Here is a 27,760-nt window from a genome sequence, read left to right as displayed (position 1 = left end):
TTGACAGCATGTTGCACTAAATGTGCTCAGTCACTGCGGTAGAAGCCAGGCCAGCGAAATATCAGTGATGAGAGACCAGAGACATGGTAACTTATGTTAATTCCTTACTTGTAACAGCATTTCATCAACTTTCTCCATGGCAGAACAGGCAGAGGCGGATAAAAGATCTACCTTGCCCATATAACAGACAATTAAAGGGCAGTCCTCCCTTACTAAAGCACTGGTCAACTTGTTTAGCATCGGTATCACAACAGGTAAGGACACATTTAACAAATTAACATCATTATTAGGGAATGTGGCACATAGTGGTGTACCCAAGCTCAGTACTTTCCTGCATACATAAACACGCCTCAGAAGTGTAGAGACTCCACTCATCCAGTGGTTCCACAGACCTTGGTCTCCATTAGCTTTGGAGCATCTTTACAGTAACATGAATGGAACCCATTTGCACTTTGAAGCTAGGTGGAAGCCTGTGTATAGGCTGACGTGCACTACCCTTACCAGAACTGTTTTTCAACCCGATGGTGCTCCTTGGGCCTGTTTGACTGAAACTAACCTATTTCTATTGCTGATCCTGATAGTCTCTAACTGATCATTTGAGAGTTGTGCGACATACTTTTTATGTACCTGAGCGCCTGAGGCCAAGTGATGGTGTGGTCTTGTTTGTCACCTACTTGGTTTGGGTGCAGGGGGAATGGTTGGGATTGGGTGGGGGGGGGGCTCAGTACTTAGAAGTTCCAGCTTCTTCTACTTTAAGCTATCCATGTTGATGATTGGTTAGCTCTGAATGAATCCTGGAACTGTGTCATGAAGCTGTACTCAGCTCCCCAAGTGTGGATGATACTGGGAGGCGTTCTTTCTTTTTCCCTCTTCATATTCCTCCCTCCATGCTCTTTTCGTCCAATGCTCTTCTGTTAGATGGCACCCCACAACAGAATGGGCGTTTCTCAAGCCTAACCCACTCTAAAAGAGGAAGAGCAGAAAAATGTGGGAATATGAAAAATAAATATTTCAGGGGAAATTCACACATAATGATTCTCCTTGGACATAGTTATTGTTTGTGCCTGAAACATCACATGCAAAAATGGCCTTTGTCTTTGCATAGCCCACTGCCGTTTCCCCTCCATTCTATTAAAAAAAAGATTACTATAAATGCAAATATCATATTATAAATAAAAATGTAGGCCCAGATCTGAAGACAGGTAATGCTGTTTGAAGTACGATTTCTCGAACGCAAAAAGGGTAAGTGAGCAAATGAATAACATAGGTGGCTATTTCAATTAAATGCATGCATTAAAAAACTCCTATTACGACCACTAAATGTAAATTAATTTAACAGAGTTTTTATATAGCACTACAGGTCTCCTTCCAGTTACTTCAGAGCGCTAGGCGAAGTCCACAACGTTGGATTAGAGTGCAATCGTGAGGGGGTAAGGGGGGTAAGGGGTTCTCTGGTCCGAGATTCTTCAATTACTTCTGCACTGTTAAAACTTGGCCAAAATTATAAAGACAGGTCGGTTTTGTTTTTAAATGACAGAGACCAGAAAGAAAACAAATACAATTAGTGCTTGGAACTGCTGTAGCCAGAATGAAAAACGCCTACGAATGACGATGAAATCCTAAATTGTGATCAACATTTTATCACGTAAAACAGTAATAAAAACATACACTACATTGCGGAAAACCTAAATGTAGTATTTTTTTATACAATAACGTTTTCTCAGATATTATTTTTACAAAAATGTAAAGTAAAACCACACACTCACATAGGTGGTGTGCAGAACAGTAAAAATTACACGAACACCCACATACATGCTATTAGAGTAAAAAAAAGACACTTGTAGGGCCAGGTACCGGGCATCGTTTAATAAATCAATACATAGCGACACAAAAGGCGTGCATGAGATTTAAGATATAGAATTGTCGTTGACAAAAGTGGAACAGTCCACAAATCTGGCAGTCTTTCTCAGGGGATCTGTTGGTAATGATAAATACAAGAGAGCGGAGACTTTTGAATGGTGTAAAAACAACTCCCATAGAACTCATTTACCCCTCCCCCCCCCCCCCCATATATGTTAGCCTGTACTCCTGGGAACTATTCAGAGCTCCCAAGCTGTCCTGTGGCTTTTTTTCCATTCACTTATGGACGCCTCATCCACAGACTGGATTACGTTTGAAAATTCCAAATTGTACATCCTATTTTTATCACTTAACCTCATGCCTCTATGTCATACTTACTCCAGCTAATAGCGCTCTCATCTCAGTCTCCTTAATGTTATGCCACGATGTGCTACCACTTTCATGCATATAAATTGCAGGTTTATGAAAAACCGCGTAGGCTGCTTTAATTGGACAGGGTTTGTATGTTGGAATTGAATCTGTTCTTCTTTCAAATGCTAGCACCACAATAATTCCGTGCTGCCCAGTTTCATCTGGCTAGCCTTAATAGTCCATTAGAGACTTACTACATCTTCATATGATAAATAAACAAACTTCAAAGTCGTGTTTTTTCCCACTTTGCTTGCTTTTTTTTTTTTTTTTAGAGTATCCTAAACTATTGGAATTCAAAGAGTCCCAATTTTATCTCTACATGTCTGTGCATTTTGTGTCACTGTCCTGCATGATCCATGCTTGATGTATATAGTGCATGAAATGCATATTGACGAAAATTACAAACGGCATTAAAGTGTGAACGATTTTAGGGAGTACAAACCTCACTGAATTCAATAACCTAATGATGTCACTGCTCTAATCTCTCAAGTTACTCTTCCTGACCCAGAGAAGGATACAAAACAGATGAATGGTCAGCTAATACTGTCCTCTCATTGGGCACACCGAAGGGTGTGTTATGAGCTCGTGACAAAAAGGAAACGTCAAAAAAGCTTGAAGGGACAAAAGGCTAGCACGAGCCAGGCAGCAGAGTGATTGATTCCCATCAGGTTTCATTTGCCCCCGATTGTTTCTCTGGATATCTTTATTGGCAGAATTTATAGAGCTTCTAATCCTTGCCGATTATATTTCGCTGACAGTTGTAACTAATAAAAACAAAAAGGACTAAAGGTCAGCTTTGATAAACCACTAAAATGTGAAAAGCTAATTTGGATTGCATGCACAAGATCTTTACCTCTCCATCCAGAGGCACCGAGTAGCCTTGATAATGAAATAAAGGGATCTCTGCACCATCAAATACAATTTAAAATACCCCATATGATAGGGGCTTAAAGGATCGCTGCAGCAGTCTGATGGATCCATAAGACATGACATGCTCAGTAACGAATCGTCACTCAGAAGAGTCTTAATAGCATGTTGCTGGTGCGGAGGTCTGTGTCAAGCCAGAAGTTCACAAGTTCAGTCTTGAGAGGTTCTGTAAGTCTCATGCTTTACAGTCGGGTGCAATAAAACCAATGTGTGATATTTACAGTAGTTCAAAGCGGAGTGCTTTGGCAGTAATCACTGTAGTACTACTGAAGAAGTAGAGTTAGTATTTGTAGCACCTGGCCATCTGTGCAGGATCATCCCCAAACGTTTTGCCTTTGCCCTCCACTTTTTGAAGAATCCATTTTGTTGGCCTTAGAACTCTGTGCACTTTAGCACTGCTAACCAGTGCTAAAGTGCTTGTGCGACATGTCTGCTTGAGACATGGTAAAAATGGCCTATACCTAATTGGCACATTTAATTTACTTGTAAGACTCTAGTAAAGTGGCACTACCTATGCCCAGGACCTGTAAATTAAATGCTACTGGTGGGACTGCAGCACTGATTGAGCCACCCACTTAAGTAGCCCTTCAAACATGTCCCAGACTGCCATTGCAGAGCCTGTGTATGCAGTTTTTAAAGTGCCATTTTGACCTACTAGGATCATAAGCCTTTTACCAGGCTCAAATCTTCCTTTTTAATACATATGTCAGCCCTACGGTAGGCCCTGCACAACCCCAAGGGGCAGGTTGAAATGTATTTAAAAGGTAGGAAATATACTTTTTAAATGTTACATGTTCTGGTAGTGAAAAACTCTTGAATTCATTTTTCACTACTGCAAAGCCTATCTCTCCCAGAGGATAACCTTATTACATTTTATAAGTGTAATTTCCAATTAGGAAGAGATAGCTGGTTCATGTTTGATGTCTCTGGAATCCTAATATCCTAAATTATGGGGAAGTCGGATTTTTAATTATGAAAATGCGACTTTTAGAAAGTTGGCGTTTTCTGGCCTTAGCTGTTTGGTGCCTCCAGCCTGTCTCTGATCACATGAATGGGTGTAGTTGGCAATTTGGCTTAGTATATTCCCCCAGACAGCCACACACAATGGGAGTTAGGTGTGACTTAAACGGCCGTCACTGGCAGAATGGGAGCGAGGAGCTGGGCACAACCTCACTTACACCTGAATAGGCTGGGTCTTGTTTCCACACAAAGGCTGCACACCCCTTTGTAATTACTCTGGAACCAGGGCAGGAAGGCAGGGCATCTGCACACTTCAAAGGCATGCCTGTAGAAGATTCCCCCACTTCAATGTCACAACTGTGTATAAAGTAGTCCCTCAGACACCACCACTTCAGTACACTTCTGGACCTGAGGATACTTTGCCAGGAAGAACGACTGCTCTGCTGCTACAAGTACTGTCACTCTGTTGCTCTCAAGAAACTACTGCCCTGCTGTGCTGACCTGCTGCCCTCTTTCCTGAAGAAGAGAACTGGACCTCCAACTTCATCCTGAATCCAGGACCCCAGAGTGTCTCCAAGGGCTAGTCTGCTGGACTCCCAATCTAAGCCTCAGGGAGTTGAAAGGCTCCCCAAAAGCTCCTGGATTGTTCTTCAGCAAGTTTCTGACCTGCAGGTGATGCCTCTCAGGTTCTAGAGCCTTGGTGTGTCTCTCGAGCTCTTACAATCAAGCTTTTGGGCTCTTCACAACCACAAATGGGCTGGTTTGCAACAGAACTGACCCGCTTTCTCCAGAAAAAGCACCAGCCACCGCCAGCCCATCTCTTTGCACAGCAGCATCGTCAGCCTGAGAGGGACCGTCAACATAAAGCTTTAGCATGCCAGTCCGCGCTGCCCTGCCTGCTCTTCACGCCACACTGATCACCAACTTCGACGCTCTCCTTGCTCCTCATGATCCTCTTCAACGCGAACGAAACTCTTGGAACAAAACTTGAGAAAATAGTAGGGGGCGTGGCTAGCAGCCAAGCGAGATGGCCGCTGCCTAGGGAGGCTCCGAGATCAACGCGGTATCCCCAACGATCCGACACGTAATCCGTCCATGGTCCAGACGTCGGACGCAATGGGGCACCTTTTGATTCCTCGCTGATTTCCAGGAAGTGAAACGCGAGGACCCTGCGTCGTGTCTTTGGAACACGGCCTGGGTCAGCGAGTGAGGCCGGGACCTCGAGTGGCATTGAGAGCCAGCACAGGAGAAAGCAGGCCAGCGGAGCAGCGGAGGAGCGCCCGCGCACTGTGCACGACGGAATAAAGGAAAGGACTGGCCATTTCAGCGCTTTAAGTTCAGGCATGGCGCTGCTAGAAACTAACCTCCAGGGTCCATGGGGAGTGAGGAGGGCTGGCGGAGTGATACGGCGCTGAGCCCGATCTCGCCCCAGAGGTACGAGCGGCATCAACACTGTGAGAACCCTGATCTGAGGCGGTGGCGGGGAAGTGAACGCCCTCCGCAATGCTCTTGATGGGGTGCCGCATTTGCCGCTGCGGACCACAGGCATCCTCAGCCAACTGCAAAATCCTATTGGGAGTGTGCTCAACTCCGCATCGGTGGCGCGGGTGTTGTCCCGCTGGGCCCGATGCGATTGAGACACACTCCCAGCCCCAGAGGTAAATAGAGACATTGGTGCGGCGTGGCTGCACATTGACTGTCACAGTAGCTGCATTGCAGAGGACCAGCTACAATAAAGGTGTGAGAAGGTGCGCAGTGTGAACATTTGATGCGCGGGACTGGTGCATGTAATAACTGAACTGTGGAAGTCCTCGAGGGCTTTGCTGCATAGTGCTGTCACCTGAATATTATCAAACATTCCACTACGTCTGCGCCCCACTTGGGTCCGGTCTCCGCAGGGGCATTGCCCTCTATCGCAACTGGGGATCTGCGGCAGGAAACCCGAAAGGCCACGCGTGGCTCACAGTCACAAGGCAGGCAGCGGCGATTACTGCCACGCACATAACTCACCCTCAGAGACGCACCTGCGGACTGACCACAATGGGGGGCCGGGGCCAACGCACAACACAGCAACTGAAACTAGACAAGTATGCTTATGCCATAGATCAGCCGGACCTGGAAGATTGGAATACCGCACAAGAGAAGAACCCAGAGCCCGAGGGCCAGGCAGAGGTCACACTGCAGGATATAATGTCCGCCCTTAGAACGGTCCAGGCTACCTTGGGGTCGATTTCCACAGATAACGCGTTCCTGAGGGCCGACTTCCAGAAAATGGCAGCGAGAGTGACCGAAGTCAAAACTATTACAACAACTCTTTCCGCTGACGCTGCTGTCCTACAGCGTCAAGTGCGCCAACTTGAAGCAGAAAACAAGCTAATAGCGGCTAAGCTTGATGATCAAGAAGACTGCTCCCGCCGCAATAATAATCGAATTATAGGCATGCCGGAAGGTATAGGGTGCCCTGTACTGGATTTATTTGTTGAAGATCTTATCAAAACCCAACTCCAGCCTCGAAGACTCTCCAGCTTCTTCTCGGTGGAACTAGCCCACCAAGTGCTGGGAGGCAGGCCCAAGCCGGGGGCCCCCCCCAGACCCATCTTAGCCCACATCTTTAACTTCCGTGACTGCGACGCAATACTACAAACGGCGCAGGTGGTTCCCTCGTTGCGCCTAAAGAACTCTGTCATTTCATTTTTCCCGGATTTTACGGCAGCTGTTACCAAACAACGAGGGAGTTTTCTAGAGGTGAAGAAAGAACTCCGACGCTGAGAACTCAGCTACTCAATGCTCTTCCCAGCAAAGTTGCGTGTAGAAGCGGACGGTAAAACATGGTTCTTCGGGACGCCTGAGGAGGCCCACGACTGGCTGGAGGGATGGAGACAGGCCTCGGGGCCCCGACGAACAGGCAAGAATCAACAACAATGTCTCCAGGAAGTGGCATCGCAGGGCTCAAGAGACACAGGCTCCACGGATGAATCGACTCAGGTGGTGACCGAAAAATGAGGACACTTTGGACACTCGTGCCCCTAATTTGCAGGAAAGATAAGGGCCGCTAAAGAGAACGGACGAAGTTTCAGAATTATCGGGGCATATTTTCTGAACTACCACCTTGACCTCGTGCGACCTTGGTACTGACGAACTTCTTGGACGGAACTGAACTTACAGATATGGTTTTGGATGAGGGGATGGTTCGGGGTGATCGTCGGACTACTCTCCCCCCTCACGCAAGTAAAAGTTAATGGGGACTAAGCACTCTACGAAGTTGGGGTGGCGGGTAGTTGTATATCCGTCTTGCAGGGAGGCAGGGAGAGGGGTGAGGATAAGTTAAAGTTCATGTTCACTTTGTTCACACTGGTACACCAAATGCTTATTAAGTCTATACACACTGTGTGTTTGCTAAACATATAGCATTGCTCTCCATGCTCTGGCGTCAAAGATATGCCCGCTGACGGGAGGGGACGACTTGACCAACCTCATGCAAGCACAGCCCGAGAACCTTAATAGGTTCGGCCCCCCTTTTTCTATCATGGAATATAAACGGCCTAAGTGACAAGATAAAGAGGGGGCTGGTACTGCAATATCTTAAACGACAAGCCCCAACAGTAGCCCTCATCCAAGAGTCGCACTTAATAGGTTCAGCCTGTAAGGCTTTGGACAGGTGGGGATTTAAAATGTCGGCGCACTCTGAGTTCACTTCAGGTTCAAGGGGAGTGGGGATTCTTGTTCGTAAAAACATCCCACTGGTTATAAACGGGTCCTGGAAGGACGATCAGGGATGATTTACGGCTATCTCAAGTCAATGGGAGGGACTAGTGTACAATTTAGTCTCCGTATACATCCCGCCTGCTCTGCAGAATCTCGCCTTCCTGGTCCTTGGTAAATTCCTGCTCACACTCCCACAAGGCGAATTGATCGTAGGGGGGAGACTAATGCCACGCTTGATGCTGCACTTGATAGACACCCACCTAGGGAGCAATGTGGGGCTCACTTTTGTTTGGCTGAATTCCTCAACGCCTTCGGTCTAATAGACTTTTGGCACTTGCGTTTCCCTCGGGAACGACAATACACCTTCCACTCGGGCGCACACAATAGCCTCTCCAGGATAGATTACATCCTCACACTCTCATCTGGCTTGGAGAGAGTGTTGGAGGTTCTTCACCTCCCAGGAGGTATTTCCGATCACTCTCCCATTATGATACAATACACACCTCACTTCTTGGGGAGGTGACGCATATATCCCATATACCTTGGTTTGTTGAATGACCCCGCTATTTGGAAGGGCCTACACAATACCACGAGGCAATACTTCATGGAAAACAAACACTCAGTAACTTCCCCGATGACCCTATGGGTGGCCTATAAGGCAGTCCTGCATGGCCAAGCAATATCCTTAATTACCTCTCATAAACGTGACACAGTGCGTCAGGTGCAGACTCTTGAGCAGGCAGTGAGCCAAGCCGAACACTCCTCTGATCCCAACGATACCACAGCTCATAAGCTTAGCCTTGCAAAACAGGAGTACAGAGACTACATGTGGGAGGAGGCTAAGGCCAAGGTTACCAAAACACAACACACTATTTGCGAAGTTGGCGATAAGGCTGGCAAGCTTCTAGCTTGGCTGGACAGGAGGGAGTGTGCCGATTGCTGGGTGGCACAACTAAACTTAGACACTGGGGTCACACTTACAGACCCGCAGTACATAGTAAATGCGTTCGCACATCATTATGCAACAATATACACTCCAAAAGCCACGGGCACGCTAGAAGAGAATCTTGCATTCCTTCACGACATACAGATGCCCAAACTTGCACCCCACGAAGCTCAGGCCTTGGAGGAGGACCTGACACCAGATGAACTAACACTAGCCATAAGTGGGCTCCAATCAGGGAAAGCTCTAGGTCCCAATTGCATCCCTATCGAACTCTACAAAAAAGCAGCATGTAAACTCGCACCACACCTGCTCAAAATATATAAAGCTAGCCTTGAGGCGGGTACACTCCGTAGAGATCAGCGCACTGCGACATTAGTAGCGATTCCAAAACCCGGTAAGCCGCCTCAGGACTGCTCATCATATCGACCAATCTTGCTGCTGAATGCAGAAGCCAAAATATTAGCAAAGGCACTGGCCGCTAGGCTCCAACCATACCTTACAACCCTATTGCACCCGGACCAATCAGGTTTTATGCCGGGCCGCAATACAGCACTTAATCTGAGACGACTCCATAGTGTAATGGCCCACATGCCCACTTTCCAGGAAGAGGCTGTCATAATCTCCTTGGACGCACGTATAGCTTTCGATCTAGTTGAATGGCCCTTTCTTTTTGCAGTATTACAACACTTTGGCCCCAAATTTTGTGCTTGGATGAAACTTCTGTACACACAACCTCTGGCACATGTGGTGGTAAATGGGCGAGTCTATGCTGACTTTTCCCTCGGTCGCGGAATGAGACAAGGCTGTCCACTGTCCCCCCTTCTGTTTGCTTTAGTATTGGAACCCTTGGCAGCCTGGATAAGGAGGGATCCAATGATATGCAGGCTTATGTGGACGGAGGATGGGAGGATCGCATTTCCCTATATGCTGATGACATCTTACTGTATATGGCACCCCCCCCCCCCCCGACGATCAATATTTGTACAATTGGACATCTGCCCGTCATATGGGAGGGTCTCCAGCTATACTATTAACTGGGCCAAGTCTGTTCTCTACGTGCTTAGTGGCCCATCTCCACGCTTGCCGTCAGATTGCATGATACAAGTTGCAGACAGGGGGTTTAAATACCTTAGAATATATATCACTTCCGAACCCGCACATTTCATCGAGCAAAACCTCTTGGAGCCCTTTAAAAAGACTCCGCCGCGACGTTAAACACTGGCACTCCCTACCACCGACGCTCTTGGGTTGAGCCGCCCTGTTCAAAATGATGGCACTCCCCAGGTTTTTATATGCCCTGCAGAACACTCCATTCCTGGTTCCTCACTCCTACTTCAAAGCAATCGACGCAGAAGTAAGTCATCTTCTCAGGGGTGGGAAACCCGCCCGTATAACCCAGCATAAATTGGTAAGGGACTGGTACGATGGCGGAATCGACCTACCTAATATCAAAACATATTATTGGGCCTCGCAGCTTATTGTGGTAAACCAGTGGATACAAGCCCCACAGGACGAACCTGCATTTCGCATGGACAGACACACTCTCAGAACTGAAGGTGTTCTGGGTGCACTATACGACAAATCCCGTAAACATACACTATTGGGATCAACTGCACACACTGTACACATTTGTTTCACGACGCTCCGTGCGCTTGGCTGGGAGGGGGTCTTAACGCAACATACACCACTTTGTGACACCTGACGATTAGATAGACTCAATAATAGCAAAGGGTTTTCCAGATGGGACCTTATAGGTGTATCGAGGGTAGGGGACCGGTGGAGAAAAGGCGCGATCCTTTCATTCTCCCAACTGCAGGAAACCTACGAGATGGCTTCGACGGAACACTATCGCTACCTACAGATCAAACATGTGCTCACACAAGCTATTCCACCAGGCACCGATCTCCCCGAGTCCTCACCATTGAGGAGAGACTACTGATAGACTACCTGACAAAAAAAGCAATTTCCTTGACTTGAAATTATAAATAACTGTCGGGATCCCACCGTCACCCTCCGCGACAAATGGCAGGCCAAACTGGGGGAGCTGGATGAAGCGGACTGGCAGGGGGTCCTTGCTTCCCCATGTGAAGTAGCCATACCCTCCAAACTGCAACTCGTACAGCTCAAAATACTGCACCGAACATATTACACAAGACAGACACTATACAGAATGGAAAGAACTGACAGCCCGATATGTCTTAGGGGTTGCGGGTCAGCTGGTACTTTTTATCATACCTTATGGGAATATCCCAAGATCGTTCACTACTGGGAGGCTATCATGGATACTATCACACAGGTTTATGGGCCCAATGTCCCCCCAGGACCCAAGAGATGTCTTCTTAACATTTGGGAGCCGACAGACCTCAATCATGCGGCCCAGGACTGGGTGACTTTGGGTATGTTGCTGGCTAAACATAATATAGCTCAACATTGGGGAGCGCAATCAGTCCCCACACATAGACCGTGCTGGGGAGACATAGATAGAGCAATGGTGGCGGAGAAGGCAGATTTTATCCACAGAAGGTGCCCCAAGAAATGGACACTGGTGTGGGGGAGTTGGAATGCTTTCAGAAGAAACATCTGTACCCCGCCGCTCGAAGAATCGGATCCGGACCTGAGTGACTAATGGACACAATCACAATTAGTGTAACTTTTGAGACAGTTGTAATTATTGTACTGGGGGGGAATGTGAGGGATGTGAGCAATACATATTCACGACGATGTTACTTCAGTTTTGGCATGGCTGTATACGATGTGGGTACTTACAACTTGATTTTTGTTATCAGTACCAATTCATGTGAAAGAACAATAAAAAATGTTTTAAAAAAACAAACTTGAGAAAGTAAAACTTCAGCTGAACTAATCTGGGACTGTATCCGAACCGCAATCTATCACGGTTTGCCTGAACTTTGGCCTGGTTCAGCGCAAGCTTTATGCTTCTAGGTTCTATATTGCAGTTAATTATTTCACAATTCATACCTCTGGGTCTACTAATTGGATTTTTGCCATTTAGTTTTTCTTTTATTTATTAAATTGTGCTCAATTTTGTTACATAGTGTGGGATCTTTTTGTATGGTGTTTTCACTGCTTTACTGTTTGAAGTGCTGCACAGATACTTTACACATTGCCTCAAAGTTAAACCTGATGGTTCTGTGCCAAGCTACCTGGGGGTTCAGCACAGGTTAATTTAGGGTTTGCATGTGAATTACCCTGACTAGTATTGTGGTTGCTGCTTGACCAGCGCTCACATCCCAGTCAACCAGTAACCCAGTTTTTAATAGTATTAATGTTTTTTTTTATTGTTGCTATTGTTACATTTTTACTGCAAAACATCTAGAAAGCTTTTTCTTGTCATGGCTGTAAAGTTTATTCTGAATTATGTTCTTATCTGTAATTATTCAAGAGAAAAGGGAAAACATGTCAACTGCAAAGAAGAGAACAAGGAAACCTAACCAACATTCTTAAGCTCTGTTAATGTAATGCTTTATTTGATAAGTGATGTGAACTGCATTTGTATCTCATTTAGTTATTGCTCATTCATACAGTGTTTTCCACAAATAATATGGCACATTGTTTAGAAAGCTGGTTAAATGGCAAGTGTGCATGTTCAGAAGAGAGCAATGACACACAATGTCAGGTGCCAGAGTTAGGCCTGGTAGGAAATAGTGCCAATTTACATGTACGAGGTTCTTTCCTAAAGTTGCCTTGCCTTTGTCACATCGACTTTTGACACACATTTGCATTTGTGACACTTGGGTTAGTTTCTAAGAAACTCCAACCTTGCTGACACAAAAGAACTTTGCGAGAACACAAACACACTGCCTTGGCATTATGTGCAAGGTCTTCACGTGCATAGTACAAATGTGTTTGTTATTACGTCCATAAAGCGATGCAGCTATCTGTGGAATACAAACAATAGGGAGCCTGATCACAATCCCGGCCTGAGGCAAGGATGCCCTTTTCTACATATATCCTTTTGTTTACAAATACAATCAGAGGAGACACTTCTGCTGACTTCGAGGGGTATGTGCCTACTGAAGCTTTCATCTAGCAGATGACTGACATCTCCATGAGGGGTGTCCAGTTCTTGACCAAGGCAGGTCCTACATTCTTACCACCAGGCAAATGGGTCAGATCATCCAGAAGGGTGTTTCTTGACAGACATACAGTCACACTCTAGACACTTAGGTTGGGGTTTGAATCGTAGGAGTAAGCTAGATTGTTATAAATACTGTGTATGTGTGCATATATAAGTTGTCTCAACAAGACAGTGGACCTCTTCGTTTGTCATTGTTTTGACACTCATTAAAACTTCTGTCTGCTTCTGTATATTAATCACCGCAGCACATATTTTATATATAAGAATTACTGCGGTTCAATAAATACTGAAAAATGTCCCTCTGTGGGTTCATTGTATATTTAAGAGAGCACGAGTGACTGAGCGAAAATTCCTCGGTCACCACCATTCATGAATGAAAAGGCTTGTCATGTTCAATAGTTGCCAGAACTGTTCACCCCCTGCCTAAGCTTAGAAGGGCTAACAGTGAACCTATGAGCTTGCTGGTCCAAGTGACAAAATATCCTGCAGGGGTGCATGGAATCCATCTGACACCATCCTAACTTTATGTTGTCCACAAACTTGCAGTTCTGACTGATTAGTGGAAATTGCATGTCAATAAAAGGATGAGTGTATGGAAGCTGGTGGAACAACCAGTTTTCTTCACTGGTGAGTGGTAATCCACACCTTACAAGTTTGCATTACTTATGCTATTATTCAAGATATTATATTGTCAAAATATTTGCGAAACAACTAAGAAAGCACAACAGTATGCTGTAGAGTTAGTGCCAGGCATAGTGCTAAGCCACTCTTTCATTACTATCTATAGCCAGAGACGGTGATCTACATTGTGGTGAATAGTGCCCTTTGAGCGGTAGCTCAAGGGTCAGCTATGCAAAGGTGTGTGTGATATGGCGACAGCAAAGTAAAGTAAATATGCATTAATACTAAAGGATAGTTTTAAGGGAGGCAAGATATGTTCTCTTACGATATGGAATCTCAAAAGCAGGCAGCGGACGTCTGTGTACACTTAAATGTAGTGCTACACAACTTTGACAGATCTAAACAAATTGCAGCAAGAGGAAAGTAATCTACACCTAAGCATTATTTATTTTTTGGGGATAGTAAAGAGGGTTGGAACCTGCCAGAACAGTGAGGCTGGAATATATGTCACATGGAACTAAGTTAAGTGGAACAACTTGATATGATTAGAATCCTGAACAGTAGCCAGCTCACTCAACTTCAACTTTTGCTAATAATGACTTTTGTACCAACTCACACAGCTGCAATATGAAATGATTACCTATGTTCTGATGACATTCAGCACATTTGTTTATTGATGTATTCACAACAATCAGGAGCAGGTGAACCCCCTGGGTCTAGATTTCACATCATGCCCTCTATATATTAAAATGTTATTCTGTAAAACATGTGACATGTCTGTGAGAATTCTCAAATATTTCACAGGCCTCTTCAAACATCTAGAATGTGATGACACAGTGGCTCTCCTAAGATACATGGTGAATGATATTGCTTTGCCTAGGTCTTGTGTTGCTGCAATTCTGTCAGGTACATTGTAACAGAAAGATTTGTTTGATTAAAATTCCAGCCAGTATCTTTAGCAGCGTTTCATTTGCTGCTAATCACGAAACTACAACATCAATATCAACCATTCACTAAACCTTAATGAGCATTAGTTTATGCATTAGACGCTTTAAAAAACCTTCTGGTTTTTGCTTCCTCTTGAGTGGGCAGAAAAGATTATATTGATCTCTACTATGCTAGACTAAATCATTTGTCTAGTGCAAAAACATCTAAACACATCGCTGTTACTACATTCAGTAATTGATGCACAAATACATTTTAAATGTTTATGCTTTCCCATTTCATTCCCACTTATTTTAGGGTTGTGCAAAGTTGTATGTAAGCCAGGAACCTTCGCGAAGGTCCACAAAGTTTCCAGACTTCACAGGAAGTTAAGCTTTGCTTTTCAGAAGCATTCCCAGCAACCTGAACATAAGATCCAGTGGGATTGACGAGGAGGAAGACCTAGATGGAGAGGGCCCCATTAGGGGCAATTGATCGGCTGACGCTTTTAATGTCCCTGACTGTTGATCCCTATATGGGCCTGTTATTGTATTATTATTCACCCATCACTGCACTACCAACGCTATATACTACATGGAATGACACATGGTCCGCACTATGGGATAGCCCTATGACTGTGCATAATCAATCAATCAATCACTGCATTTGTAAAGCGTGCTACATACCCGAGAGGGTCTCAAGGCGCTGGGGAGGGGGGCCACTACTGATCGTAGAGCCAAGTCTTGAGGAGTCTTCTGAAGGCCAGCAGGTCCTGGGTCTGACGTAGGATGGTGGGGAGAGTGTTCCAGGTCTTGGCGGCGAGGTAGGAGAAGGATCTGCTGCCGGCGGTGGTTTTCCAGATGCGGGGGACTGTGGCGAGGGCGAGGTTGGCTGAGCGGAGGCTTCGGGTGGGGGTGTGGAAGCTGAGTCGGTTGTTGAGGTAAGTGGGTCCGGTGTTGTGTAGAGCTTTGTGTGCGTGGATGAGGAGTTTGAAGGTGATCCTTTTGTTGACGGGGAGCCAGTGCAGGCCTCTTAGGTGGGGTGTGATGTGGCTGCGGCGGGGGACGTCGAGGATGAGTCGGGCCGAGGCGTTCTGGATACGTTGGAGTCGTCTCAGGAGCTTGTTTGTTGTTCCTGAGTAGAGGTCGTTCCCGTAGTCGAGTCTGTTGGTGATGAGGGCCTGGGTGATGGTTTTTCTCATGTCGAGGGGGATCCATTTGAAGATCCTGTGGAGCATACGGAGGGTGTTGAAGCAGGACGTGGAGACGGCGTTGACTTGCCTGGTCATGGAGAGAGTGGAGTCGAGGATGACCCCCAGGTTGCGTGCGTGGTCCGTGGGTTCCGGGGCTGTGCCTAGCGATGTGGGCCACCAAGAGTCGTCCCAGGCTGATGGGGTGGGTCCGGGAATGAGGACCTCCATCTTGTCTGAGTTCAGCTTCAGTCTGCTGTCCTTCATCCAGTCGGCTATGGCCTTCATTCCTCTGTGGAGGTTGGCTTTGGCGGTGTGGGGGTCTTCAGTGAGGGATATGATCAGCTGGTTGTCATCGGCATAGGAGATGATGTTGAGGTTGTGTTGTCGTGCGACGCGGGCGAGAGGTGCCATGTAGATATTGAACAGCGTCGGGCTGAGGAGGATCCCTGTGGGACGCCGCAGATGATCTCAGTGGTTTTGGAGCGGAAGGGTGGGAGGCGGACGCTCTGGGTTCTGCCGGAGAGGAAGGATGTGGTCCAGGCCAGGGCCTTCTCTTGGATACCGGCGTCATGGAGGCGTGCTGATAGGGTGCGGTGGCAGACCGTGTCAAAGCCTGCTGATAGGTCCAGGAGGATGAGGGCGGCTGTTTCTCCTTTGTCCATCAGGGTCCTGATGTCGTCAGTGGCGGCGATGAGGGCGGTCTCGGTGCTGTGGTTGCTGCGAAAACCGGATTAGGAAGGGTCCAGGATGTTGTTGTCTTCGAGGTAGCAGGTCAGCTGATCATTGACAATCTTCTCAGTCACTTTTGCCGGGAAAGGGAGCAGGGAGATGGGCCGGAAGTTCTTGAGGTCCTTGGGGTCCGCCTTGGGCTTCTTCAGAAGGGCGTTGATCTCAGCGTCCTTCCAGCTTTCTGGGAAGGTTGCTGTCTCGAAGGAACAGTTGATTGTTTTCCGGAGGTGGGGCGCGATGGTTGTGCTGGCTTTGTTGAAGACGTGGTGAGGGCAGGGGTCCGATGGGGATCTGGAGTGGATGGAGTTCATGGCTTTGATGGTGTCTTCGTTGCTGACGCTGGACCAGACGGTCAGGCAGCTGGTGCGGGTGGTAGTCGCAGGGGTGGTGGACTCGGTGGTGGGTGCGGGGGGTCAGAGTTGAAGCTGTCGTGGATGTCGGTGATCTTGCGGTGGAAGAAGGTGGCCAGGGAGTCGCACAGGTCTTGAGATGGCGGGATGTCGTTGGTGTTGGAGCTGGGGTTGGAGAGTTCTTTCACGATGCTGAAGAGCTCTTTGGTGTTGTGTGCGTTGTTGTCTAGGCGGTCCTTGAAGGCGGTCTTCTTGGCGGTCCTGATGAGTTGGTGGTGTCTGCGGGTGGCGCTCTTGAGGGCTGTGTGGTTGTCTGGTGTTCGGTCGTGGAGCCATTTCTTCTCCAGCTTCCGACAGGTGTGCTTGGAGATCCGGAGGTCCTCGGTGAACCAGGCGGCTTTCTTGTTGGTGTGGTTGGTTGTGGAGGTCTTGAGAGGGGCGAGGGTGTTGGCACAGTCGTTGATCCACTGTGTGAGGTTGGTCGCGGCGGTGTCTGGGTCGATGGGGTCGGTGGGTGGTCTCAGGGCGAGGGCGGTAGTCAGTTGGTCCTCGGTGACCTTGCCCCAGCAGCGACGCGGTAGCTGTTGGGTGCGGTGGTGTGTGGTGGGTTTCCTGAAGGTGAAGTGGACGCATCTGTGGTCAGTCCAGTGGGGTTCGGTGGTGTGGTTGAAGGAGACGTGAGGGCTTGCGGAGGTTGGCGAGGTTGTCGATCAGGGCGGTGGTGTTGGCGTCGTTGTTGTTCTCGAGGTGGAAGTTCAGGTCCCCGAGGAGGATGTAGTCCGTGGAAGCGAGGGCGTGGGTGCTGATGAGGTCGGCGATGGTGTCGCTGAACTGAGGGCGGGGTCCGGGAGGTCTGTAGATGAGTGTTCCTCTGAGGGTGGTGTTGGGGTTGGTGTGGATCTGGAAGTGCATGTGCTCGGCAGTGGTGAGGTTGTCGTCGGTGTTCGTTGAGATTTTGATGGAGTCTTTGTAGATGATGACGATTCCTCCTCCCACTCCGTTGGTGCGGTCTCTGCGGGAGATCTTGTAGCCCTGTGGAATGGCTATGGTGATGTCTGGTGCTGAGGTGGCGTTCAGCCAGGTCTCCGTCAGGAAGGCGACGTCGGGTCCGGTGGAGTCTAGGAGGTCCCAGAGTTCGATGGCGTGCTTGCGAGCGGAGCGGGTGTTGAGGAGGATGCAGCGGAGGTGGTTGGGTTCTCTGGCTAGTGGTGTGGAGGGTTGGATGTTGGTGAATCTGCAGTTCCGGCAGGTGAAGGGCCCTTGGGTGCGCTTCGGGGTGGCCCGGTAGCAGGGGTGGTCTCGTTCGGTGTTGAGTGCGTGGAGGGTGCTTGCGTCGTAGTGCAGTCTGGCGTTGTGGGGGGTGCGGGGTCCAGGGGTTCTGGCGCTGGGTGCGGACCAGGCGCGGACGGGTCTGAGTATCTGAGTACAAGCGGCATCCCTGGGGGGAAAGAGGGAGTTGTGGGAGGGAGTTGCATGGGGAAACCTGTGCTAGAAGATGAGCCTTGAGGGGAGGCCTCACTGTACTGTGGTGACAGTCGACGGAAGGCAGCAGCCTAAAAGCGGAACCTGGGACTGCAATGAGTATTACCCTTCTATCTTATATAAGATGCTGCTGGAAATTGCTGTTGGAAACATGGGGTTATTGTGTTAACCTGATCCCTTGGGGTTCACGAACAATCCGAATGATACATGAGATTTGTTTAACCATGTCATTTGAAAAAGCAATAAAATCTGTTTAAAAATAAATAAATACATAAATAAATAAGATCCAGTGGGATATCCTCCTGCAAGAAATAGTTTTATTGCTATAACTTTGAGCTGACCCTAGCCCGTGTAGCAGTGAGAAAACATGTTGTCACTTTCAAAACAGTTCCAATTTTTGATATGTTTTGCCTTTACTAAGATAAAAAAATACACAAAGTTGAGAAGCATTTAGTTAACTGCTAAGATTGCCTACTAATGGTCAAAACCTCTTATTAGTTACGTGAGTGCAATTTTATGTATTAAGACACAATTGTATCTGTAAAACAACGTTCAAGATATCATTCTAAACTGTTTCAGCTAATGTACAGGCTTAAGTAAGGTATCTTATTGTATCCAGTGGTACTCAAATGTCAAAGCCTTATTGCTATTTTCCTTCAAATATGCCAGACCTGGTGCCTAAAAACCGAATCACTTTGAAGTTTCAATTATCCACTGATGCGAGAGCAATCTTAAAGTCCTTGACCAATTTATGAGGAAATCAAGAAAACATCCATGTGTCCAAAGTGCTGGGTGCCAGGATCACCTGAATGCCAGAAAGGGTCCATGGGAATCTCTGTCCTGTTCTTTCATCTTTAACCTATTACGTCACATCACACTTTCTTTATCCCATTTTACATTTACTATTTATTCATGAATGGCAAAGCAGTCAAGGCCATCACAATAGAAGCTGTATACTTGTCACTTGAAAGGGAAGTTTCAGTTCAAATAGGGATGAAAGGGGAATTATTTGTTCTTCACTGGGATAAAAGGACTCATTGACAATGTATATTTAACAAAATACCTTCCTAAACACCCAAATGTGGGGAAAAGTGTGTACAGAGATCTCACTAACCAGCGAGCAACAATTTTTATGGTAAACATATTTTGTCTACCACATGTCAAAGAGCTTTTTCTATTGCAAAAGATTCCTGATCAATTTAGATTTGCATCTATCACAGGATTCAATTTACAGCAATGATTTTAATTCTCAGTGCCCATTGTATATTTGTGATACTACTTGAGATATTGTTTTATTTTACAAATTCAATGTTCTCTTAATAGAATTTGTATTATTTTAGAAATTAAATATTTTTTTAGTTATTTGAGAAGTTTTATATAGCGCTGGCCAGACCTGGAGGTATCAGAGCGCTTTACATGAGGAATAATGCTTACAAAAGAACAGTGTTACATAGTTACAGTAGTTTCAAGAGCATAACAAAGCATAAAAGAAAGACAGTGTTAAATAAATAACATCCGTTGGTGGTGCAAAAAATAACATGGAAGACAAGTCCTGAGAAGCACAGAAGGTAGAGGGGGAAAAGCAAGGGGGTAGGAATATTTATTGAGTCTAGGAAGACTGGTCATGGCGATTAAAACTTCTGTGGATACCAACAAAGTTAGAGTAAGTAAGTCATACAAGACCGGAGGCTCAGAGGGGGTCAACAAAGGGCGAATTGACAATCTGGTGGTAAAGGGTGCTGACCTGTGGCGAGGAACAATCAGGGGGACCTTCGGATCCGCAAAATGGAGGAGCCAGGACAAGCAGCTGATTTCAAGCGGGTGGTCCAAGCGCTTGTTTTGCCAAGACTAGACTATGGCAGTGCCACGCTCGGTGGCCTCCCCAAATATACCTTGGCTCCACTAAGGGCATCACTTAACGCTGCGGCCAGATTGGTTACGGGTTCCAAAAGAAATGCGCACATATCCCCTGTCCTAAAATCCCTTAAGTGGTTGCCCTATGAAGCATGTATTCAGCTAAAGATTGCTTGACTGTCGCACAAAGCCCTCCATTTCAAAACCCCCAATTACCTAGCGCAAAAGCTTGAACTAACCGGAGGTGGTAGACCCTCAAGAAGTGCTAACACTTTCCTCTTGAAACCACAGATCTTTACCAAAAAGATAACTCGCCACCGAGCCTTCACTGGCACTGCACCGAAGATCTGGAACTCTCCTCCACCAGAAGTACGCAGAATCTCCTCCATGGTCGCTTTCAAATTGGAAGCCAAATGATTCCTTATGAACAAGTTCTTACCTTAAATGGGATAGGATCATCTGCTCTAACTCACTGATCTTACAACCGTGAGTCCTCCATTGGATGTTACTCTTCTTTAACCTATTGTCTGCTCCCCTCCTAGCCCGCCATGTACCAGTTACTTTATTATTCTCCTTTGACCCGGTTGTCCTGTAATTATTCAGTGTGTTATTCTTATCTGATGCCATTATTGCATTTATTGCCTTCCTTCCATCCCATTGTAAAGCGCTCTAATATCCTTCGGGATCTTGTTCGTGCTATATAAAACGTTATAAATAAATAAATAAAGAGCCATAAACTGCCTGGACAAGATGGCGGGATTGCGGGTCGATAAAAGTCCAAATAAGAAGCCAGCATTAAAGAACCTACCCCAAAAGCGGAGATGAATGGGGAAGGCAGCCGTTGGTTTGGGAGGGAGAAAAGGTAAAGGGACGCAGATCACTCTCGGGGTCCTCCAATTCAGGGGACATCATCACGGGCGTTGGGACAATCGTCTCGGAAGAGGAAGGAAGTGGTAATCTTTGCTGCGTTCACATCGATTCTCGTTCCTGTGCAGCGGGAAGCCAGGAAACCCCGACTCAGGTCCAGAAAGTCAGGCTACGGTCGGAGGCCGTAGCCTGACTTTATATATTCTGTTGTCTATATCGTTTTAGGGTCAAGCCTAGACAGCACTTGCACTGTCTCGTCAAGACATGTTGTATATACTTTGTGGGCTTGCAGCCCTCCCGTTGTCTATAATTTGTTACTTTGAGTATCCTTTAAAAAGGCTTGCTTGCTAATGGTTAATCTTTCCTATTTCTCGCTCCTTTTCGTGTTTTGTTTCCTCCCATGGAGCACGCCCAAATTACTTTCAGTCTTACACTTGTCCCATGTTAACATGTGTTTAGTGAATACGTTTTCCTTTGTTTAAGAGCACTCAACACAAGCGCTCAATGTTTGTAGTCGCTCAGAGCCCCAAGTTCTATAAACATGTCTGTAATTAATGTTATCGGTTCACATTTGCTTCGCATTCAAAGACTGAGATCAAATATCAGACCCGTTTTCGAGGGGCCTCTTTAAATTTCTTTCTCAGGCTTCAAGGTGAGAAGATTTCCCCTGCCCACTTTGCTGCTCCTGCTGTCCCCTCAGCCCCTCTCTTTCCATGTGCGAGCCTGACAAGCCACCGGTGACAGATCCCACAGATATGCTGATATGGTCCTTTCTCCCGGTGCTATGAAGCAGTACAGGCACCAACGCGTCCTCCTTCCTGCACTATGCGGGTGCTGTCACATACCCACCAGAAGTTGCGAGCGCTGGTAGTCTCCTCTACGGTTAACCTCTTTGCCCAGGCTCAAGAAGGCGTTAGGACCACATCTCCTCCATTCATGGATCAATGACGATGGTGGCTGCAGCTGCAGCATCCGTGACATAGGTCCACCTGGCGGTGGCGCTGCTAGAAGTGTGCCCACCCTGCCACCCCCTTTCTCTTTCCGGCCGCCTTTGGTGGTGAAAGACATCCCTCTTCTGGTCACAGCCTTGCACACTTTTGTGGCTACAGTATTGTTTACATATGAGTATAGGTAACACCTAAAGCCAATCTTGACTTTTTAAGCTAACAATTGGTGCATTATGGGAATTTAAGTTTTGTTCGTAACTTTGTGAGTATAGATTAAAACGCTAGGACTGGGCTAAGGTCTTGCATATGGTGTTGGGTAATTTTGGTAGCTCCATTCCAGACAAAGTGTCTTATGATTAAAAAAATAGTATTTCCCCTCTGCTGGTCGCAGCCTTGCACACTTTTGTGTCTGAAGGATTGTTTACATATGGTGGAGAAGTGTGGTTCAATGGTTAGAGCGGCAGATCCTAATGCAGAGTTCTGGCCCGGGACCAGAGTTCAATCCCCCGCCTCGGCGGGTCTTGGATTCAATTTCCTCGGACCTGATAATTCTCGCCGCCTATTCTAATCATGGGTCCCACGCTGCAACTCTGGGCAATAGCTTGCTTAATCTCCACAATGGCCCCAGCAGCGCTGGGATGCCTGGCTTCACCATGGGGGTGCCCAGAAGTGGACATTTCACAGGGAAAGTATGAGTAAAAAGCGCCGGGATACCCCCGTTGGGGGTGGCAGTGCGCTATACAAGTACATACACATTTACATATGAGTATGGGTGACACCTTAAGACAATCTTGATTTTTGAAGCTAATTGTAGGTGCATTATGGGATTTGAAGTTTTGTTTTTAGGTCTTGCATGACAGTGCACATGCGTTGTTGATGCGAGGAGTATTGCTTACAGTAAACGGCTTGAAGTTCACCCTTGGCTTTCAATTCGATTGGCTTGATTGCCACTATTCGTTGCTGCTTCCTGAGTGGCCAGCATGGGTCAGGCATCACTTCCTTTCGTCTGTGTGGCGCACAGAGCAAGCACACATTTATTCATTTTAATTAGTGTTCGTACCATGCTCCAGTTGTGAATCAGCTAATATTTCCTACCCCTACCTTCACCTGACCATTGTCTGTGTTTCTCCTCTTCCCCAGCCTTAACAGGGCTGGCCGTGTTGTAGTGCTTCTTCCCTTTACTTTTAACCCCACTTGTTCTCAATAAACAGTGACTCCACACTACCGGGGACCTCAGTAATAACCCCCTTCTTGTACAAATAATCAAACAGAATCAATGACTGAAGGTGTGTCATGGGGCCATTGCTAACACTGCATATGCTGTTTGCAAAAAATAGGCAAGCAGCTTCAGTTAGGAATTTGTAGCTGAAAAGAAATAAAAATAGAAAACATCTGCAGAAATAACAAAGATGCATTTGAAATGAAACATAAAAAAGGTACACAACGTAAAGTATCCCTCAGGAGCAAATTGCAACTTACCTACACAAGTAAAGTATCAATATCAAGAAGACTCACAACAAAACTCATATTTACTGCAAACATTAACAGTCTTTGGATAAGCAAAGATAACATTGCAGAATATAGAAAAGACAAATCTATCCATGTTTGCTAACATTACAAAAACACAGGAAATACACAAAAAGGCACACATACTCATCAAGACACCATTACATGTTACCCTACGCCCAAAGATATCACCTACTTAAAAAACTGTGTCAGTGTGTACTTTGGAAATACATTTTAGTACCAGCTTAAATAATAACATGCATAGCAATTCTTCCCTTACAACAGCTGTACAAACCTGATAGCTAGATAGAAAAATGGGAGAAAAGAGTCAGCATTCAAAGCATACTACATAATGTTATTTGTGATTGTTCAGAGTATCAGTTTTATTCAGAACTGCTGTGCTATGAGATTTAGGCCACTCAATTTTAGTTCCTCACCCACATTTGTAACAGTTAAGCTAACTCTATTAGCTAATGCATCTGATAGTGAAATATGTGTCTCACTTACACATTGCAGGTCTGAATCCCAGCAGGATAAATTGATACCCACAAGGTAGGGCTATACAAACATGTGTACATATGCAAGACAAACATGTAGTTTGTACCCCAAATAGGTGGTTGCAAACTCAAATTAGGAGATTCATTTTAACTTGCATGATATACATTTTATATTAAAAGCATGTTAATAACAGTGGATACAAACTTTAGTATGGAGGACCCCACTAGTATCTTGCGGTATAGCAAGAAGGAATTAAAAACTATTTTAATCGGAATAGAGAGGCAGACAGGGATAAATGAGAGAACAGTAGGCTCTATGTACGTTATTGCTCAGCCCCTATAAAAGGAGGAATCCAAAATTATTTATAAATTGTAGAAAATACGCAACATAGATTCTATTTTACAGGATTGTGTTTAGGCACATTGTACTTTAAAGTAGCATTTCCTAAAATGAGGGTATGGTCACAGGCTCTTCCCAAATGTCCATGTGATGGCACTTCTAATCAATCAGTTATATATTTTATCTTGCTCTGTAAATTTTACAAAGACGTAAGAAAGCAAATACCACAACCCCTGTTTGTTACAGGAAACTATGCTCATTATCAAGAAGCTTTTAAGTATATATTTGCTCATTAGGAAATGCGGACCTATGTTACTCTGTAGCTACTTTTATTATAACTGCCATGTCTAGAAGAAAAAGCCTTTCATACCTTGAAGTATTAACATATGAGGATGAGTCATGATGATATACGCTACAAAGAGAGATGCTTTAGTTATTTATGAGAGATATGAGATATGAATACTATTATTGTGATTATCGGTAGACTTATGTATAGCTTAAACAAAGTAACTACTGTATGAAGTAAGATGTTTTAGATATTCACAAGAGATATGAATATTTTTTACATGATTTTTAAGAGATCAATATATAGTTTGAAATCAACTCGTTTTAAATCTTTTTTCAGCTTTTCTTCATATACTGAGAAATGATTTAAAGTGTTTCTCAATCTTTTGGTACTGTTTTTATGACTTTTTTAAGGATATCCTTTTATCTGAATGAATATTGATTGACTTGACTTGATCTACCCATTCTCATAATAGCAAATATTAATGTCCATGACTCCCAGTTACCATAGTATGGTTCAGCTCTTGAGTCTGAGTGAATTAGCCATTTCTGCTGAGTTTAGCAATGACTTTCACATGAAAATGTGACTCATCCAGATTGATTGCTGTCCCTTTGTCTACTACTGCCGAATTTATCAATGTTAAAATGTCTTAGAAGTGCATGTTAAATGAGACACATTTTGAAAGGCTGCAGAATATACTTGTTGCTAAAACACATTTCTATTGCTCAGTAGATCTGAAGTTCAAATTGTCACACTCCAACTACTAAGCCATGCACCAAGCAACCAGATGCATAGTAGAGATCATGATGCATTAAAGTGAAGACAAAAAGTTAAAATTTGTGATGTGTATTGGCAGTAGTACAGGCTTATAGCTGGAAATGCTATCCAGACTTACTGAGTTTGGCATTTTTTTGAATTGTACGTTTCTTGGGGTTCTTTTGTAGGATATATGGTGGTTTGGGACCTCGTTTCACAGCTGATTAAGTCCAGCCTATTCTAAATTTCTTAATTTTTTTATAAAGTGTGAACTTGTCCCAAAGGTATCAAAGCGCTTTACATAAGCACCAGATTAAATTTCACAATGCAATGGCCTTTGCAACTTGGCTGATATACACCCTTATGTTGCTGACAAGTTAGGGAAAGAGTGGCTCGGGATCCATCGGGATGTTGCATGTGTAGCTAAAGACCTCTTTAGAGCAGGGTATTAAAGAACACGCCCATCAATGATTGGTGAGGATCCTCTCACCAACAATAATATATTTCTCTGCATTCCAATGCTTAATAGTTCTTCAAAATGATCCAATTTGTTTTGCAGGGATAGCAGAATATGTGTTTGAGGCCTGATTAGTAGTCTTAGCTAGTACTGAGTTAAACAAGATATCTATAGCAAAAACAAATGGCTTGGGATGAACATAGAAAAAGAGATTGATGCTCTTATACTGAGATCCACAAACTGATAGTATGAAGACACTAGAAATTAAGCCATGAACACACGTTCCAGTGTATAGTATGTATTGCTCTAATACCCCTAAAACCAATGTGCTCCTGGGTTCCATCTACAACAGAAAATGACTGTCCAATTGCCCAATTAACTTAGTATTTGAAGTGTGCAGAAATGATGGGGTGTATTCCTTGATGTATTTGTAGGTATTTTCCCCAAATAAGACCTGGTGTTAAGTACCAGATGAACTATTCTGATAACATTTACTGAAACTAAGATGGTGACGTATTAGCGTGAGCGTTTGAAGCAGCGCACCCTGATGAAGGGCACTTGGGGCCCGGAATACATTGGTCTTTCATAATAAACGCTGCTTTGGGCGAATTCTTGCACTTGTGTTTGAGCAAGAGGTCCGGACGGGCACAGCTTTTACATTAGAAACTTGAAAACGGCACAATATCCCACGTGTGGATTGAAGAAAATGTTGAATTAAAGAAAAACATCCAGAGAATGGATTACGTGGTTAAACATTGGTTAAAAAATGGATGAAGAACATGAACTGTCTGCCCGAGTGGCGCATTATTGCTGTGCGGTCGGTTTGGGGCAAGATGTTGCCTCTTCTATCCATGTCGTTACAAATACGGGTGCCTTTTGGGTATGGCATCTCACCGACAAGCACGCAAACCAGGATAATTACGGACAAAAATGAAATCTTTAAATAAACTAGAAGAAAAAGATGTGCACCCTACAACCCCCCCATTTGAACATCTATTCTGATAGACATATAAATGTTAACACATTTTGAATATCTTTCTCATCCCTCTGTAATTTCCAGCGAAGAATAAATGAAATAAATGCCATACGTAACAATCTCTTTATATGTAGCTCAACAGTTCATCACAATATGACGAATGTGGTAGGCTGACCCTTACCATCATTTTTTCAAACAGATCCATGATTTCTTTCTCCGACAGGTTCTTGTAGCGCTCATCATACAGGGGCTGGGGCACCGGGAAGTCGGCTGCAGATGATTGTGGATCAATAGCATGTTGAATCAGGGGCTTTTCCTTTTTGCTGGTTACTTTCCTTAAACTTGTTATTCTGCCTCGCTGAATGTGAAAAAGGAACAAAGTGTCTATTAGTGAGAGCCTTGCTATCCATGACACTTATTTGATAGCTAGAAGTCTGAAAAAAAGAAAAATTGATTGAATTTCATCACGAGAGAACTACAAAGTTTTTGTGTCAACAAAATCGAAATCAAGCTCATCACAACTGAATTCAACTAAAAGTAGAATTAATAAAATATTTGCACATTCTTCTTTGCAGATTTACACTATGGTCATACTTCTAAGAGACATATTTACTTTTTTAAAGGGGGACATAGCAGAACGTTGTGACAGGGTGAACAAAGACACAGCAGCATGGGGAAGTCATGGCTTCTGCAAAAAACCTCTGCGGACACAGAACGATCACCTACCTGTAGACTACAGCATGGTCTGTGGTGTAAGCCTACTTTACTCAAAGTGCTGCCAGGTTGTGTTAAAAATAAATTAAAACAAAAGAATGGAAGACTGGGCTTTCTTCTTTATGTCATATAACGTACGGTTGGCATGCTTTATTATGGTGGTGCCCTACTCGCCGGTACACTGCTGATTCTGAAAGTTTTTTCAGCATTACGATATATAGAGTATGTACTTTAACCTTAATTTCCGTCATGCTGACTAGTGAGATCAGCAAGAGGAGTGACTGTTTTACATTTTTGTTGTTTACCAAGAAAACATTTTATAATTTCAACTGTTTCAGGTTTCTTTTTTTCATT

General features: G+C 45.1%; 1 protein-coding gene across 4 annotated transcripts in view; it reads right to left on the bottom strand.

The window, feature by feature from the left end:
- DIAPH2 (diaphanous related formin 2) overlaps window positions 1–27,760 on the bottom strand; it is a 3,515,124-nt gene that overhangs the window by 3,257,976 nt on the left and 229,388 nt on the right. For all 4 annotated transcript variants that reach the window (XM_085607750.1, XM_085607751.1, XM_085607752.1 and 1 more), the window contains one exon: window positions 26,874–27,050. In XM_085607750.1, the coding sequence (XP_085463876.1) occupies window positions 26,874–27,050 (177 nt within the window). The remainder of the gene's footprint in view (window positions 1–26,873; window positions 27,051–27,760) is intronic.

This window comes from Triturus cristatus, chromosome 5_2 (assembly GCF_964204655.1).
Source record: "Triturus cristatus chromosome 5_2, aTriCri1.1, whole genome shotgun sequence".
NCBI classification, from domain to species: Eukaryota; Metazoa; Chordata; class Amphibia; order Caudata; family Salamandridae; genus Triturus; species Triturus cristatus.
The sequence above is the reverse complement of the archived record's forward strand: the minus strand, read 5'-3'. Positions and strand labels throughout refer to the sequence as shown.